Here is a 16,370-nt window from a genome sequence, read left to right on the forward strand (position 1 = left end):
CCCCCAAAAGCCTGGTTAAGTCCTGGGCAGAAAATTAACATGATAAATGGAATTCAGTTTCAGTTTTTTTTACATTGAAGCAAAAACTATTCTCCAACTTGTTGATGCAGTGATATTCTGCTTTGTTAGCTAGAGTTTAGCCTTAATTAAACTGTAAGCATATATGAAAAATACTGATAATTGAGGCTTTAAATATATTTATCAATCATGCTTATTTAGATTAGATTTCTTTTTTTTTAAAAAATATTTATTTATTTATTTAGTGTGTGTGGCCAGCTCAGCCCACCAGGGGGCGGGCTGGCTGGCATGTGGTGCTGGGGGATTGAACTGCATTCCCTGTGCTTTGTTTAGCTTAGTTTGTTCTAAGTAGGTGCCTTAGACCACTGAGCCATCTCACCAGCCCCTAGATTAGATTTCTAAAAGAAAATTTTAGCTTGACCTTACTAAAATTTTTCTTAGGTTTTAAACCTGTAGGGAACATTTAGTAACGCCTTTTAAAATTTTTTGAGAGATTCTAAGTTGCTGATCCTGAGCTTTAACTTGTTATCCTCTTGCTTCATCAGGATTTATAATGTCAGGATTTATAATGAAAAATATCTAGGGCTGGCCAGATAGCCTAGTGGATTAAAGTACCTGCTTAGGCAGATACAGGGACTGGGGTTCAATTCCCTAGCATGTTGTGCCAGCCCTGCCCCTGGGGTGCACTGAGATGGCTATTGAGACTGGGCGTGATGGCGCATGCCTGTAATCCCATCTCTTGGGAGGCTGAAAATGGGAGGATCACTACAAGTCCGATCTGTGTAGTGAGACCCTGTAGACCCTGTACTAAATACATAAAAAAGAAAAAAATCTCAGAACTTTGTTAAAGGTTATAATAAAAACTGATTAAATGCATACAGACTCAGTTTATGCCTGAAGCAACCTTTTCTTTTTATTATTTTTATAATTTAGCCAGTAGTAATGATGAATGATTAGGACATGTTAAGCATCTTTTTGATAATCAGGACTTAATTACTTTTGGGGGGGGAGTATTGTTTTAGGGTATATTCTTAAGTTTCAAAGAATGTATTAGGTAGCAATAATTCTAGATCCTAGACATGGATAGCTGTCAGATTTCACTTAAATCTCTACAGTGTGAAGCAAAATAAAAGCTATGTATTCATTTTCAATTTTGTGTGAGTATTTGGTTTTCTCAACCAAAGGTTTTATCTGGCATTTAGTTTTTGCCTACTTCATTTTATGTAGATGATATTTCTAGGCTTATGAAGATATTGATAAAGACTTCTTTAGGACTATTTCTAGAAGCTACTGGAATATATTGCAGCTTCAAATTTCATTCAGTCAAAATGATAAAATATGTCTGATTCTACTACCTCTAAGTATTTTTTGCTGATAAAATAATGTAATTTCAAATATAATTGATTTTTAGATGTTGTCAGATTACTTTTAAGACTTTTTTCTGGAAATAGAAACTTGCAAAGTTTTAAAATATGTTTTTAATTTTCTGCATAGCTCCACCAAGTATGTTGGTGAAGGATGAATATGTTCATGACTTTGAGGGACAGCCATCATTATCAACTGAAGGACATTCAATTCAAACCATCCAACACCCACCAAGTAATCGTGCATCAACAGAGACCTACAGCACCCCAGCTCTGTTGGCCCCATCTGAGTCTAATGCTACGAGCACCACCAACTTTCCCAACATTCCTGTGGCTTCTACAAGTGAGTTATGTACTCCAATAGCATCAGTAAATTTACTTTTCCCAGTCAGTGAATATTTATGGGTAGTCACTTGGTAGAAAATGCCAAGTAAGTAAAAAATAAAAGTACTGTGTTATTTTTCATAGGTAAGTAAATTTGCTTCTCCTCTCTTTGTCTCCCCTTCCCTCCCTTCTTTTTCCACATGTGTGCATGCATGCATGCGTGTGTGTGTGTGTGCGCGTGCGTGTGTGTGTGTGGTGGGGGGGAGAGTTCCTGGTGCTTGGCAGGCAAGTGCTTTATCACTGAGCCGCATGCCTCAGCCTCTGGGGTAGTAATAGCAAGGCTTTTAGAGCTTTCAGCAGTTCGCTGTAGCACACATGCTGTAGATTCAATACCCACTGCTCTAGAGGTTTCAGAAAAGCATTAAATAGGTGTTGGAGTTGGTCATGGAGAAAATAGTGTTTGTACTTTATTTAAAGGTTCTTATATTGATATATAATAATTTGGACTTTAATGACTTTGATTATAATATTGGTTTAGTGGTCTAATTTATGCTATATTTACTAGTGCGTGAAGAAGAAAGAACCTTAAGTTTTCCGGATAGATTTTAGAGAAATATTTAGATAATGAATAAGTAGTCTTAAATGAGGTTTATAAGGCTTGGTATTAATGACATTTCAGTCTTTACTCCATTGTTCTCATTTTGCTTTATCTTAGAGAATATTACTGTGTAATAGTCATCTCAGTGTCTTCACTTTGTGAAAATTTAGAAATAATCTTGTTTATTACATGATCCCCCAAATTAAATATTTTAATTTAAAACAAAAGCTTATATTTTTCTCTCAATTTTTAACCTTTAACCTTTTTCTTTTTTAAATGAAAAGTCTATTTGAAAAGAGTTCTTCCCATTCTATAAGGTTAACAGGGAGCTCTTAGATTCAGATTTTTTTTTTAAAGTTTTTAATTTTTTTAATGTATCTGATATGCAGCTTGGACTTGTAGTGATCGTCCTGTTTTCAGCTTTCCTAGTGCTGGGATTACAGGTGTGCGCAACCACTTTCATTCTCGGTAGCCAGCTCAGTGCACCTGGGGATAGGGATGATCCTGGGCTGGCACAACTTGACATGTGATACTGGGGGTTGAATCCTGGTCCCTGTGCTTGCCTAAGCAGGCACTTAGTCTGCTGAGCTATCTCACTGGCCCTGAACCCAGGGCTTTTGTATGGCTAAGTTGCTAGGTAAGTTTGCTACCACCTAATTATATTCTTGGCCCATGTTCAGGTTTTCTTGGGGCTTAAGACAGTATCAACTATTTCTCTTTGTATTGCTATTTATTTTCAGTCACCAACAGTTAAACAATTTGGTGTTTGGCAGGTAGTGTTTTATTTAAATGAATCATATTGCATTTTGTTTTGATGTTTATGACATTATTTGTACTTGATTGATAAAAATATATTTGAGCCTACGTCAGCCATAGATTAGTAATCTGTACTGATTCTTTGTTAGTTGATGTCAAAGGAACCATTATTCTATTTTATTTTAATGTCAGGTCAGTTTCAACATTAGCTTATTTATTTATTTATTTATTTATTTATTTATTTATTTATTTGGGTGGAACCGGGAATTGAACTGAGACCCTTGCACTTGCCAGGGAAGTACTTATTCCACTGAGCCATCTCCCTGGCCCCAAACAGTAGCGGAAACATTTTGATTTTTGAAATAAGTGGGAGATTGATTTTTTAAGTTTTCAACTTAAGCATATCATAACTTCACTTTCTGATATCTTTTGACTTGGCACATAAAAATGACAGTGTTACTTTGCATGGCTTATTTTCAAGTGGCTCATACAGATTTACTTCAGAATCCTTAATCATGGTGCTTTTGTTACCTGTGTTTTATAATCTGTGTTTACATTTTGAGAATATAGTTGACTAACAGAATAAGTACTGATGGAGTCTAAAAAAGACATAACAGCTATTTGAGCGTAGATTAGTGCTAGGATGCAGCCTAGCCTCTGTTTGTTATCTGGAGATTGAATTTTTGTGTTTTTGTTAGTGCTTACTAAAGTGATTTTGTTTTGACTTTTGTTTTCATGGGTGGGCTAAATCCTATTTGAAGATCAGTAGTAGTCTGAAAGAAATGTATTTAATTTTTTCTTGTTTACAGGGTCCATTTCTATAATTGAATAGTAAATACTGTACATTTTAGAACTAGTGGTAAAATGCTCCTTTAGTTTTAAAAAAATATGATTAAAAGAAAAAAATTAGGGTGAGATAGAGAAGTTGGAAGGTTATTTTACATGAGGTGATTTCATGTTACTAACTTTATCTTGGAATTATGTCATAGAAATGTTCAGTACAGTTAATTGCAATGGATCACTTCATAAGGTACTCTGATTTTGATACCTGAATGTCTTTAGAGGTCCTTTCTAAAAATTGTATCTATAAATGCAAATCATTTAATTTCTAATGTGCAGTGACAGTAGAAATTAGTTAAGTATAAGTTAGTTAAGTATATGTAGAATGTACAGGTGTTAAAAGTGAGCAAAAATGTAGTTGACCTTTAAAGATAATTTGTAGAATTTTTTTTGAATGAGTAGGAAAAGAAACTGCTAAAAACGTCATCTTAAAAATAATTTGGGGAATGAAGAACTAGTCTCTAGCATTTTACAATTCTTAGTTTTAAATAATATACAGAGGAGAAAAATGTTCAGTTACCTCTGATACTTTGAAGAATAGTGAAATTTACTTGTCCATCTTATTATACTCCTAATTATGTAAGAAAATGTGTTGCTAGTGACAACAATTATGGTATTTTAGTGCTTTCTAAATGGGATAAACACCTGACTTAAAGAAACGTTTTTCTAGTTAAAAAGAGCTTGAAAAATGCCAGACAATAAGAAATATAGAATTTTTTTTTGAGTAGGGCTTAAGCTGGAGGAAGCTTTGTCTTCTTGATCCATTACATAAAGAGATGGCAGCTAATTTTACATAAATCTGGGAATATGATATTTTTGAAAAGACATCATTCTAGGTTTTTATATATGCATGAAAAAATTTGAAGATAGATTGATAGCATGTTGATTGCACAGTGGAGATAAATCTTTTAACTTCCTCATTTTCCCCATTATATCCTACTTAATATTGTCTCCTTTGCTTTTATCAAACCCTGGCATTTTGCTGTTACCATTACCAGTGCTGATAATAATTAACGTTTCAGTTTTCAGCTTTTTTTTTTCTTCAGCCTGAGTTTCTGAGGCATCCTAGTCAGAAAAGTCCAGAAAGCTGCATAAAGTTTCTAGGGGAGAACTGATTTGTTTCTTGAGTTTGTTATGATTGGCTAGATGTGTAGTGGAATTTTGCTGGCATTTGAAGAAAATATTTGTGAAAAGAAAAGGCCACCAAGGGCCAGGGAACATAGCTCAGTGGCATAAGCACTTGCCTGGAAAGAAGAAGGTCCTGAGTTCAGTCGTTGGTGTCTGCCCCCCACCCCCTGCTCCCAAAAGACCACCAAAACTAGACAGGCTTAATTTTAAGTTAAGCGTTGGCCTATATATGACACTACTTTTTGATGAGCAGTAGGTGAATTCCACTTTTGGTGCATCTGTGTAGTTGTGAATTATCAGATATAATTGGTCCCTCACACATTGTAAGAAACGATAGGATTACATCTACAATATACCATGTTAATGTCTTCTTGTTTCTCTAGGTCAGCCTGCCAGTATTCTAGCAGGCAGCCATAGTGAAGGACTGTTGCAAATAGCTTCAGGGCCTCAGCCAGGACAGCAGCAGAATGGATTTACTGGTCAGCCAGCTACTTACCATCATAGTATGTACATGCTTTTTAAAATCTTTTACATAGTTGAGAAAAATAGGCAGCCTTTATAAAAGCAAATTAATCCATGTGGGCCTTAATTTTTAGACAGCACTACCACCTGGACTGGAAGTAGGACTGCACCATACACACCTAATTTGCCTCACCACCAAAACGGCCATCTTCAGCACCACCCGCCTATGCCGCCCCATCCCGGACATTACTGTAAGCTCTTGTTTTTGTTGTAAGGTATTTTTCTTTTGTAGAACTTTTTTTTTTTCTATTTTTATTCATCCTACAGTTCAGTTTCATTAAATGATTTGTGCTTTTCATTATTTTTTTCAGTATTCTTGGTAAACATTACTTTGTAATTATACCTTTATTTTAGAGTGATATTTACTAAATACATTTACTTCTCTGTTGCTAATGTTTCATAAACACCACATTGATTTCCATCCATTTGTTTGTTTTTGTATATGTTCTTAGATCTCATATGTAACTTGTATACCCACCCATAGCAGATTAAAAACCATTGACTGCTGTGATCTCAAGATTTCCCTCACCATAATATTTAGTGCCATAGATACTTAGATTTTGACTCTTAACTATACTCTGCAGGCATGATTAAAAGGGCTACCCTACACATAGTTTGTAGTTTCAGGAAGAATAGGAACATTATTCATTTGGCCTTTAAGATCAGGAGTATAAATTGCCCATATATGTCCAAATCCTCTCATTTGAATATTAATAGTACCAAAGACAACATGGGGAATACCGAAAAGCATAAATAATAGTACCTGAAATCCTAATACCCAAAGATACTCATTTTTAATATTTTGTTATTTTTCTTCTAGCTATGTAAATGGTTATGTACAAATGGGGGGCAGCATGCTACCTGTATACTGTATATGTATAGCCTTGTAAGTTTAGTGTAATAATTTATGATTTTTTTAGCAGTGTCCTAACACATAAAAATCTTTTAATTATTTTAGCTACTGTTCCTTTGTATAAATATCCTTAATTTAATAAACATAAGCATGTTTATAGAATAGTCCTAACAGTTTAAAGTATGTTTATAGATTATATTATAAATTATATTACATGTTAATTATAAATCATAATCTACATTAGATCCTGTATGTGAAATTATTTATAAATTGCTTAATAGCCCTTTGGAGGTAGTACTAAAATGTTAGCTATTAGTTATCCACAAAAGTCAAGAATATTTGCTTACTTCACTTACAATCTTAGTTTTTAAGTTCCTAGACCTTGCATAAGCTTGATCTAAATAAGTTGTAAGTATGACAGGTATATTTAAGGTTTGTTAAAAGTATAACATTGGAAAACTTTTAATAAATAAAAATACGATTTTTATTGTCTCTTTAGGGCCAGTTCACAATGAGCTTGCATTCCAGCCTCCCATTTCCAATCATCCTGGTAAGTGTATCTTAGAATTGAGTCACTGTATTTAGATTTCATTATGGTAATTGGAACACACATGCAGTTTTTAATGCAGTTGCAGGGCAGCAAATACAGTACTTAATTATTATGATGTGAGCTAATCAATAGAAGAGTTGGTGATATAGCCAAGTGCACAACTATAATTCCAGCACTCTGGCAAGTAGGAGGGTTGTAAATTGAACCCAAGACTGGGCAACTTATTGACTTAGTGAGACCCTTTCTCTCTCAAAAAAGACAACAAATTTTCAAGTCTAGGTATGTACCTCAGTGCAGGTGCTAGCACCCTTGGTTAAACCCTCAGGGCTATCCCCCCAAATTACATACACACACACACACACACACACACACGGTACCCTTGCTTAAACCCTAAAGACTGCCTCCCCAAAATTACATATACGCACGATCATACACAAGCAATATTTGATTCCTTTTAATTGTCTCTGAAAGATGATGTTTTTAAACAAATATAAACTGTGTAAGTGTTGGTTTCAGCTGAGTAGAGCTAGGTTTCAAAATTAACAGCTGCAAAAATATAAATTAAGAAGCCAGGGAATCTTAAACAGATGTTGAAAAGAAAATTCACTGTATCTTAGAAGAAAGATGCAGGAATCTTTGTTAACTGGAATTAAAAAAAAATTGTGTTAAAAACAATAGAGCAATTTCAAAACAAGATACTAGAGTAACAGTAGCTAGTATATTACATATTATTATCTTTAGTTATTAGATGTTGGCATTTAATTGTCCAAACATTATTAGCACAGACTTTTCAATGAACTAAGAGAAATCAGTATATTACTAATTTGGTTAACTGCAATTCATAAACTATTTGATTAAATTAGGTTCAGAAAAAAATAAGTAGCCAAGTTTTTTTCTTCAATTAAAAGATTATGTACAACTTATAAAAATCATAGAGGTAATAAAACAACAGTTTTAAAAAGAAAAAAAGAGATCTTCTGGGACAGGTGAGGTAGCTCAGTGGACTAAGCACCTGCTTAGGTAAGTGCAGAGACCCAGGTTTGATCCCTGGCACCACATGTCTTCCTTTCCCCACCCCCGGGCGGACTGAGCTGGCCATGGAGACCAGGTGTGGTGGTGCATGCCTATAATCTGAACTTCGGGGAGGCTGAAAACAGGAGGATTGCTACAAGTCCAAGCTGTGTAGTGAGACTCTACCAAATAATTAAAAAAAAAAAAAAAAAAAGATCTTCTGTGACACTTAAGATTTTGAGTTTTTTTCCTCTATTATTACATACTGGTTTTCTTTGCTTAAAAAGATGCAAATGTTATTCCTTAGTCTCTGCAGGGAGTGATTCCAGGATGCCTCCTCATATACCGAGATCTGCATGTACTCAAGTTCCTTATGTAAATTGCATGATATTTGCATATAACCTACCTGTCAGGATTTAAAGTGTATGGGAAGATGTGCATAAGTTATATGCATTTTATATAAAGGCCTTGAGCATCAATAGATTTTGGTATCTAGAGAGGTCCTGGAACCCAGCCACTGGGCTTACTGATGGACAACTTTACGTATTCTTTTTTTTTTTTTTTTGCGGCACCGGGGATTGAACTCATACTCAACTGAGCCATCTCCCTGGCCCTCAACTTTATATGTTTCTAGTAAAGATTTTTAAAAGAAATACAGCCACAGTGACCATAATGACTAATTTACAGCCTACCTTACAGTTCCAGGTAATCCTACATAACTTTATATGGTGTTGCTATTGATTATATTGATTCCAATTTTTTTCTGTTTAAAAATAACTGAAGGGAAGATCTTTGTGCTTTTCACTTTTCTCCTATTTCAGTTGAAGAGATTGATGAAATCTCTGGATTTCATCAAAACTAAATTGCTTTACAGTGACAACATCAAGACTATGAGAGCCAGTTCTGTGATGTTCACTAGCAGTAGATGTAATTGTTTAAGTTTTTGCTGATTCAGGGCACAAATGTTTGTTTTGGTTAGTAGGAAAGTATTTAGTGGGATAGACTTTTATTTTAAACTATACATATTTACTAGTTCATAATATCCTCTGTAATAATTTTTTGCAGAGGATAATGTACGTTACATACTTTTTTAACTTACTTAAAACTTTAACATAAAACATTTTTTTGGAGATTCAGGGTTTTTTTCGTGAATATTTTTTTAACAAGAAATGTAAAGTATAGAATAGTACATAATACAAGTATGAAATCTAATTTGTGGTGCTTAAGCCTGAAGTAAGGAACAACATTATAGTATTTTAGAAATTTTTGTATTCCTCTTAATCAAAACTTTCCCTCTTTCTTTCCCCAGAAGTAACCAGTATTCTGCTCTCTATGGATAATATACTTTTTTTTTTGTGGAACCAGGGATTGAACTCAGTCCCTTGCACTTGCCAGGGAAGTGCTTATGCCACTGAACCATCTCCCCGACCCAGATAATACACTTTTAAAAGAGATGAATATGTCTTTAAACATTATAGTTTAGTACTTTGGATTTACTTCTTTTAAAAATTATATAAATGGGCGATGGTGATGTAGTTCAGTGGCACAAACACCTGCCTGATAGACATAAGGTTCTGAGTTTTATTCCTAGAGCCAAAATAAATATTTTTTAAAGGAAATTATATGATGAAATCATTCTTAAATTTTTTTAAAGAAGGCAAAATAGTAATAAAAAAACAGCATTAGAAAAGATACAAAATTTTACTAAACAATAGGAATTCAACAATGGTTGCTATATTGAATGACATTGTCTTCAAATTAGTTGCTTAAGTTACCAGGTACAAATGTGCAAAATTGGTTTAAAAAAACACACATACACGCAAGGGCCTGAGTTCAATCCCTGGCTCTGCAAAAAAAACAAAAACAAAAACACAACAACAAAAAAATCCATACAAAAAAAAACAACAAAAAAAGTAGAAAAAAAAAAAAAAAAAAAAAAAAAAAAAAATTACAGTAAAAAAATTTTAAGCATTAACTGCTCTTTGCAAAAGACTGCTCTTTTGAGAAATCAGCAGTACAATTATCCAAATTATCCTGCATGTATACATAAATATATCTTTTTTTCTTCTTTTGTCTTTTTTCTCCTCCCTGGTTTTCCTTCCCATTGAACAAAATCTTTCCCTTTCATAGTATCCATTGAACTTTCAGATTTTATTTACCCTGTCAGGTTTTTACATTAGCAAGATGACACAATGTTTGCACATATGGGGTCTGATTTATTTCACTTCAAAAAATACAGTCTCTAGTTGCATCAGTTTTCTACAGAAGCCTCAAATTTAACTTTTTATAGCTGAGTAATACCCCATTGTGTGAAAATATCATGTCTTTTTTTATCCATTTCTCAGTTGATGGGCATTTGGGTTGTTTCTAAGATTTAGCTGTGACAAATTGTGCCCCTATAAACTTGGGTACACATATATTGCTGTGGTATGATTTCAGTTCTTTTGGAAAAATACCTAGGAGTGGAATAGCTAGCTTGAATGGGACCTTCAATCCTAGCTTTTTGAAGAATCTCCGTACTGATTTCCATAATTGTTGTACCAGCCTGCACTCCCACTAACAGTGGGGAAGGATTCCTTTCTCCCCACAGCCCCTCCAGCATTTGTTATTGGTTAATTTCTCAGTAGCCATTCTTTCTGTATCTCAGCATTGTTGTTTTTTTTTTCCCCAGCATTGTTTTAATTTGCATATCTTGAATGATTAATGATGTTGAATTTTTTATGTTTGCCATTTGTATCTATTTGTGATGTGTATGTTCTCTCACATGCCCGTTTTTAAATTGGGTCTTTGAATTTTGGAAGCCTGATTTTTAAAAATTCTTTATATGTTCTAGATAGGAGTCCTTTGTCTGAAGGACAGTCTGCTATAATTTTTTCCCGATTTTTAGGTTTTCTTTTTGTACTCTGTTGGTGATTTTTTTTTTTTATTTCAGAAAAGAATTGTGCTCTGATTTCCTCTATATCTTTCTGCTGTTGCTTATTTACTATCAACGCTATTAATTCATGCATTTGAGCCGAGCTAGTGTCCTCCGCACTTGTTCTGGATGGGCACTGGGTTTCCTCCATATGTTTCTGCATTTGATTCTTTAGTGCAGATGTTAATTAATTCAGGGATTTCTTTTTTTATTTCCAATCTGAGGTCCTCTATACCTTTCTGCAGCTGTTTCTTTATTTCAGAAACCGTTGATTCATTGCTTTCAGCTGTGTGATTTCCAATTTGTTCTGTGTTAGTGTCCTCTGCACTTGTTATAGGTGGGCTTGGGTTCTGAGGTTGCATTTTGTTCCTTCTCGTCATTTTGTGTAGCACTGTCTTCTGACCTTTGTTGTAGATCTTTGTTGTAGTTATAACCTTCGCACGTACTGAAGTTCAGGGGCAGCTCTACAAAGTTTGGACTTATCCAGCTGTGCCTGGCTTGGGTCTGGCTGCTGTGCTCAGCTCCTTCCCGCTGCTGCTCTTGAGGGTGAACCTGTTGTGCCCCTGTGGCAAGATGTTCTGCTCCTGGACTAGCTGGGTGGATCTATCCTCTACACTCTCTGCAGGGATTGCAGCTGCAGGGTTATACCCCAGGCATGCATGCCAGGCCTGACCTGTGCCTGGAGGGGGCAAGGTGGAGTAGGGGGCAGTGGAAGCTCTCCCTCACACTCACTGGGTCTGGACTAGGACTGGTACTGGGGGTTCCCGGAATGCGGCAGAAGTTCCTACTCGACGGGTGGGGTGGGGGAGCTGCTGCGGAGTGGTGGGGGGCGTTCCAAAGGGGTGGGAGAGGGTCTGGCCCATGCTGCGCCTGGGCTGGGACTGGTCCCTCAGGCGCAGGGTAGCAGGAAGCTCTCCCACACACTCATTGGACCTGGGCTAGGACTGGGTCTCTGGGGATTTCTTTTGATGTGCAGAAACTTTTCAGAAAGATAAGATCCCAACTGTTGATGCTTTGAAATATTTCCTGTGCAGTTTGATTTTTGTTCATGAACTCTTTACTTATCTTTGTGTCCTTAAGATTTCTACCTACTTTCTCCTCCAGAAGATTTAGGGTTTCAGTTTTAATATTTAAATCTTTGACTTAAATGTAATTATTCTATCAGGATCATAATTTTTATGAATGAATAAATATATTATGAGAGAAAAATGCACTGTCTCATGTATGAGAAATTTTGCTGGCACCAAGGCAGCATCATTGAGAATCATTAGTGGCTTATAGCACCTTATAGGACTCAGTGTTGCAAATAGCTAAGTGGGAGATAGTCTTTAGGAAAGAGTAATCAAGGCTCTGAAAAAAGACCTCTGGATAAATGGTGTGGTAAGTGACGAGCTAGTGGCATTTAGTCATTTGTTCTTGCTTGTAAACTCAGTAATTGCCTTTGGTCTCCTAATATAGGTTTCCTTCCTCATTCTTATGGCAGAGTGCATGTTTAGGCTGAACAGCTACTAGTACTTAAGCGATAAATGTCGACTAAATTAGGATATTTTTCTGTAGCAACCTGCATTGGCACTGCCACTTGTCTTTTACTGTAAGAAAGTAACTTAATTGTGAGGATGATTCTGAACAGATATCTGTGTAGTTGGTTGCAAGAATCAATTAGCTTTGCATACACTCTTTTGATAAAGTCAGTCAATTAGGACTCCTATGATCTATGGTTGTGTGTAAAATAATAGGTCCCCAGGAATTTGACCTCATAACTGCCTTTTCATTTTTCCTGTTGTTATGTCATGAACATTTGAACTGGTCTTCCTGTTAAGAGAGCTTCTAATACTAGTACCCTTCTTGCCAGTTAGTCTCAGAGAAATACTCTGAATATTTTAAAATTTGAATTGAATCATGTTACTGCTGGGCTCAGGGACTTGTTTTAGTGCTCCTATTTGTTGCTTGACCACAGAAGAAAATCCGAACTCCTTAGCTAGGCAAAAAGTTTCTGGTCCTGGTGTCTGCTTACTTGTCTAGTGTCATCATTTTATACTTTAATTACCTTATAATATTTATCTAAACTTGCTAGATATATTGTCTGCTGGCCAGTTTTGTCTCCAAACTTGGCAAATTGAAACAACAGTGTGTAACTTTCTGCAGTACAGAACAGGGAGTGATTTAGCTAGGTAGTTTTGGCTCTAGGTCACGGGAAGTTGCAGTAAAATTGTTGACTGAGGTCACTGTTGTGAGGGCTAGGAGATTTACTTTTAGAGTGATTTACCAACACACCTGGCAGGTTAGTTGGTGGGAAGCTGGTTTCTCTTCGTAGGCTTCCCTGTAGAGCTTCTTGTCTATCTTCATAACATGGCAGCTAATGAGTGACCAAGTGACAGTAGACAGAATCTCAGCATCCTTTAATACTTAATTTCAGCAGTCACACTATCTCCTCTGTAAGATCCTATGGAGACTACATAAAAAATGGGAATATCAGCAAGCAAGAATCACTGGGGACCAGAGCCAGGTGTGATGGTGCACATCTGTCGCCCCAGCACTGTGAGGCTGAGGTGGGAGGATCACCATGAGTTTGAAGCCGACCTGGGCTACATAGTAAATGAACTCAAGGCCAGCCTAAATTGCACAGTGAGATCCTGTCTCAAAAACAAACAAAAAAAGTAAAAATAAAAAAGGATCTTTGGGGACCATGTTTAATGACATGCACTATGCATCGCTACCCACTTAAATGTAGCTTAGGCACACTACTGTTGGGAAGCCTTCCTCATCATTTGTGTCCTACTCCCTAGAACTTTCTAATCATGCTACATTCCAGTCACTAGTTTAAATATCTGCTGTCCTTGTTTAGTGAACAAACAGAAAAGAAACTAAAGTTACATTTATATTTTTGAAAAAATTTAGCTGCTGTTTTTTTAAACAGATTTTTGCTTTTTCTTAAAGCTGAGATAGATTCATCAAATTAAATATTTCTAGTTAGCAAAAGATTTCTTCAGTATTTTTGAGATGGTGCTCAAATTCACAAATAGATTTGAAACGCCTAACTTTCTCACTTTGGAGCTATTTACCATTCAAGAAAGTACCTTTATGTGCTCATAAGTGATTCTCACAGGGCATCTCATTCAGACTTGATTTATAAAAAGAATAATTCATAATTAGTCTTTTAGGTAATTATCTAGATTTTAATTTTTTTCTTGAGTACTTTACTTCAGAAATTAAGAATGCCCCAGTGATGCAGTTTCCATTATAACTGAACAAGACTTGTTTAAAATTATGCTTTATAGGGGCTGGGGAGATAACTCTGCAGTCTAAGCACCTGCCTGGCAAGTACAAGAGCCCAGGTTCGATCCTCCCGTACCGCCAACTGTACTGGAGCAGGAACCCTGGGTGCACTGTTCTGCCCTGAAACCGGGCATGGTGATGCACGCCTGTAATCCCAGTGCTGTAAAGGCTGAGACAGGAGGATCACTATGAGTCCAACCTGCATAGCAAGACCCTATACCAAACAAAATAAAAGATTAAAAAAAAATAGAATTATGCTTTATATAATATTTCCTTATTATAAAAATTTTTAGTTAATATTTCCTTTTTTCTGGCCAGCGATAAAGTCCCATAGGCTTTATGAGATTGGCGTCAGTAAAAATATTGAAAGTATGATAGTTAACATGTAACAATCTCACTTCCTTTCAAATGAATTGTGACATTTAGAAAGCCCTCTGTGAACTAACTACATTCTTTTGTTTCTGATAATTTTGAGAACCTGTATGGTTATCATTTGTGTGATACTTGGTCCTTGGGGCAGAGGAATGAAGGGAGAACCCAAAATAATTTAATGCATATTTATCTTTATCTTATTTTAAAAAATATTTTTTTCTGACCATTTATCAATTTGAGAAAGAAGAAAAGTATTTCACATATATTTTGTAGCCCTAACATCATCAAATTTTAGAGGACCCAGTTAGATTATTTAAATCCTTTTGTCTTCCCACGTAGTAATTTCCTTCTTCCTGCTTTCATAGGATTTCATTTTTCTTTCTTTTTTTTTTTTTTAAATTTAACGTTCCTATTTTATTTTTTTTTAATTTTTATTTATTTATGTGTGTGTGTGTGTGTGGCCAGCTCAGCCCACCAGGGGTCGGGGTCTGGCTGGCATGTGGTGCTGGGGGATTGAACCCTGGTCCCTGTGCTTTGCTAAGCTTGTTCTAAGTAGGTGCTTTAGACCACTGAGCCATCTCACCAGCCCCGGATTTCATTTTTCATCTATGGTCTGTGGTGTAACTCTAATGCTAGACTGTTTTATTCTCATGTCTTTAAAAAGGCTGCTCAATATTAGTAGGTCACGATGGGGAGATAGCTCAGCAGTCTTAAGTGCCTGCCTGGCAATCACAAGGCCCTGGGTTTGATTACTGGTACTGCATGCCATGCTGCCCCAGAACCCTGGGTATGCAGTGCCAGCCATGAAACCGGGCATGGTGGCACACATGTGTAATCCCAGCGCTGTGGAGGCCGAGGTAGGATAACTACAAGTTTGAGCTGTGTAGCAAGAAGCTGTACCAAATACATAAAGATTTCAAAAAATATATTTTTCAAAAAATATATTTCAGATCAGTCTTTAACCTGTTAAGAGCTGCAGCTTTATATGACCATTAATGTATGGTATCTGAAATATTAGGAGAAACAGTCCTTTGGTGATTGGTAAATAGTAATGTTGTAGTATGATTATAGATGTTACAACAGTTGATGATAAAAATACATTTTTCTTGAACATGAACAATATCACCTCCCCAGCCCGCCATTGATTCTCATACAAAAAAGTTCGCTTACGCAGTTTTACTTTTTCAGTTTCAGTAGAAACTAGGAAATGCATTGTACTTTAACCTGTTTTTTTAAAACCTAGCATTGCAGACATTTGGTAAAGAATTTACCTTTTAAATTATCTTTTAGACTAGTTAAGACGTATTTTAAGTATTATTTTTTTATTGTTGCTAGAACATTGAATAATCTTCAGTTTTAGCTACAGACAGTATAAACTACTCATTGTTCACTGATGGTTTTTGTCCATTTCATACTGTAATGTCTTTAATGAGAAATTTTTAATAGCAACTAATTTCATAAATATTTCAAAACTGAACTGTTAAGATCAAGGTATAGAGATGAAGATGTAACTCAGTGGTAGAGCACTTGCCTAACACACATCAGATCCCGGGTTCAATCCCCAATACTACCTATACTTCCCCAAAATGATGTTTCTAGAAAAGATCTCATTTCATTATATCTAGTTTTTCATGTTCTGATCAGATGTTAATATTTGTAATTAATGTTTGTTAATGTGTATAATTGATTGATTGGATGACATGGCAAAACACTTAAATTTTATTTGAATTACCCACTGTTTATGTGGTTTGTTTTAATAACTTTATAGGAAAGTGTTCCATTCCAAAATTAATATATTATCAGTTCCTCATGGTGTATATAGCAGTGTCCCAAACATGAATAAA

The 16,370-nt window shown here is 35.6% G+C and overlaps 1 protein-coding gene across 1 annotated transcript in view; it reads left to right on the forward strand.

Annotated features, from left to right (window-relative positions):
- Positions 1 to 16,370, forward strand: part of Smad4 (SMAD family member 4) — a 69,511-nt gene that overhangs the window by 20,293 nt on the left and 32,848 nt on the right. Inside the window, exons 5-8 of the mRNA XM_004623662.2 lie at positions 1,513 to 1,725; positions 5,412 to 5,531; positions 5,625 to 5,741; positions 6,903 to 6,953. Of these exons, the coding sequence (XP_004623719.1) occupies positions 1,513 to 1,725; positions 5,412 to 5,531; positions 5,625 to 5,741; positions 6,903 to 6,953 (501 nt within the window). The remainder of the gene's footprint in view (positions 1 to 1,512; positions 1,726 to 5,411; positions 5,532 to 5,624; positions 5,742 to 6,902; positions 6,954 to 16,370) is intronic.

This window comes from Octodon degus, unplaced genomic scaffold, assembly GCF_000260255.1.
Source record: "Octodon degus isolate 3935 unplaced genomic scaffold, OctDeg1.0 scaffold00003, whole genome shotgun sequence".
NCBI classification, from domain to species: domain Eukaryota; kingdom Metazoa; phylum Chordata; class Mammalia; order Rodentia; family Octodontidae; genus Octodon; species Octodon degus.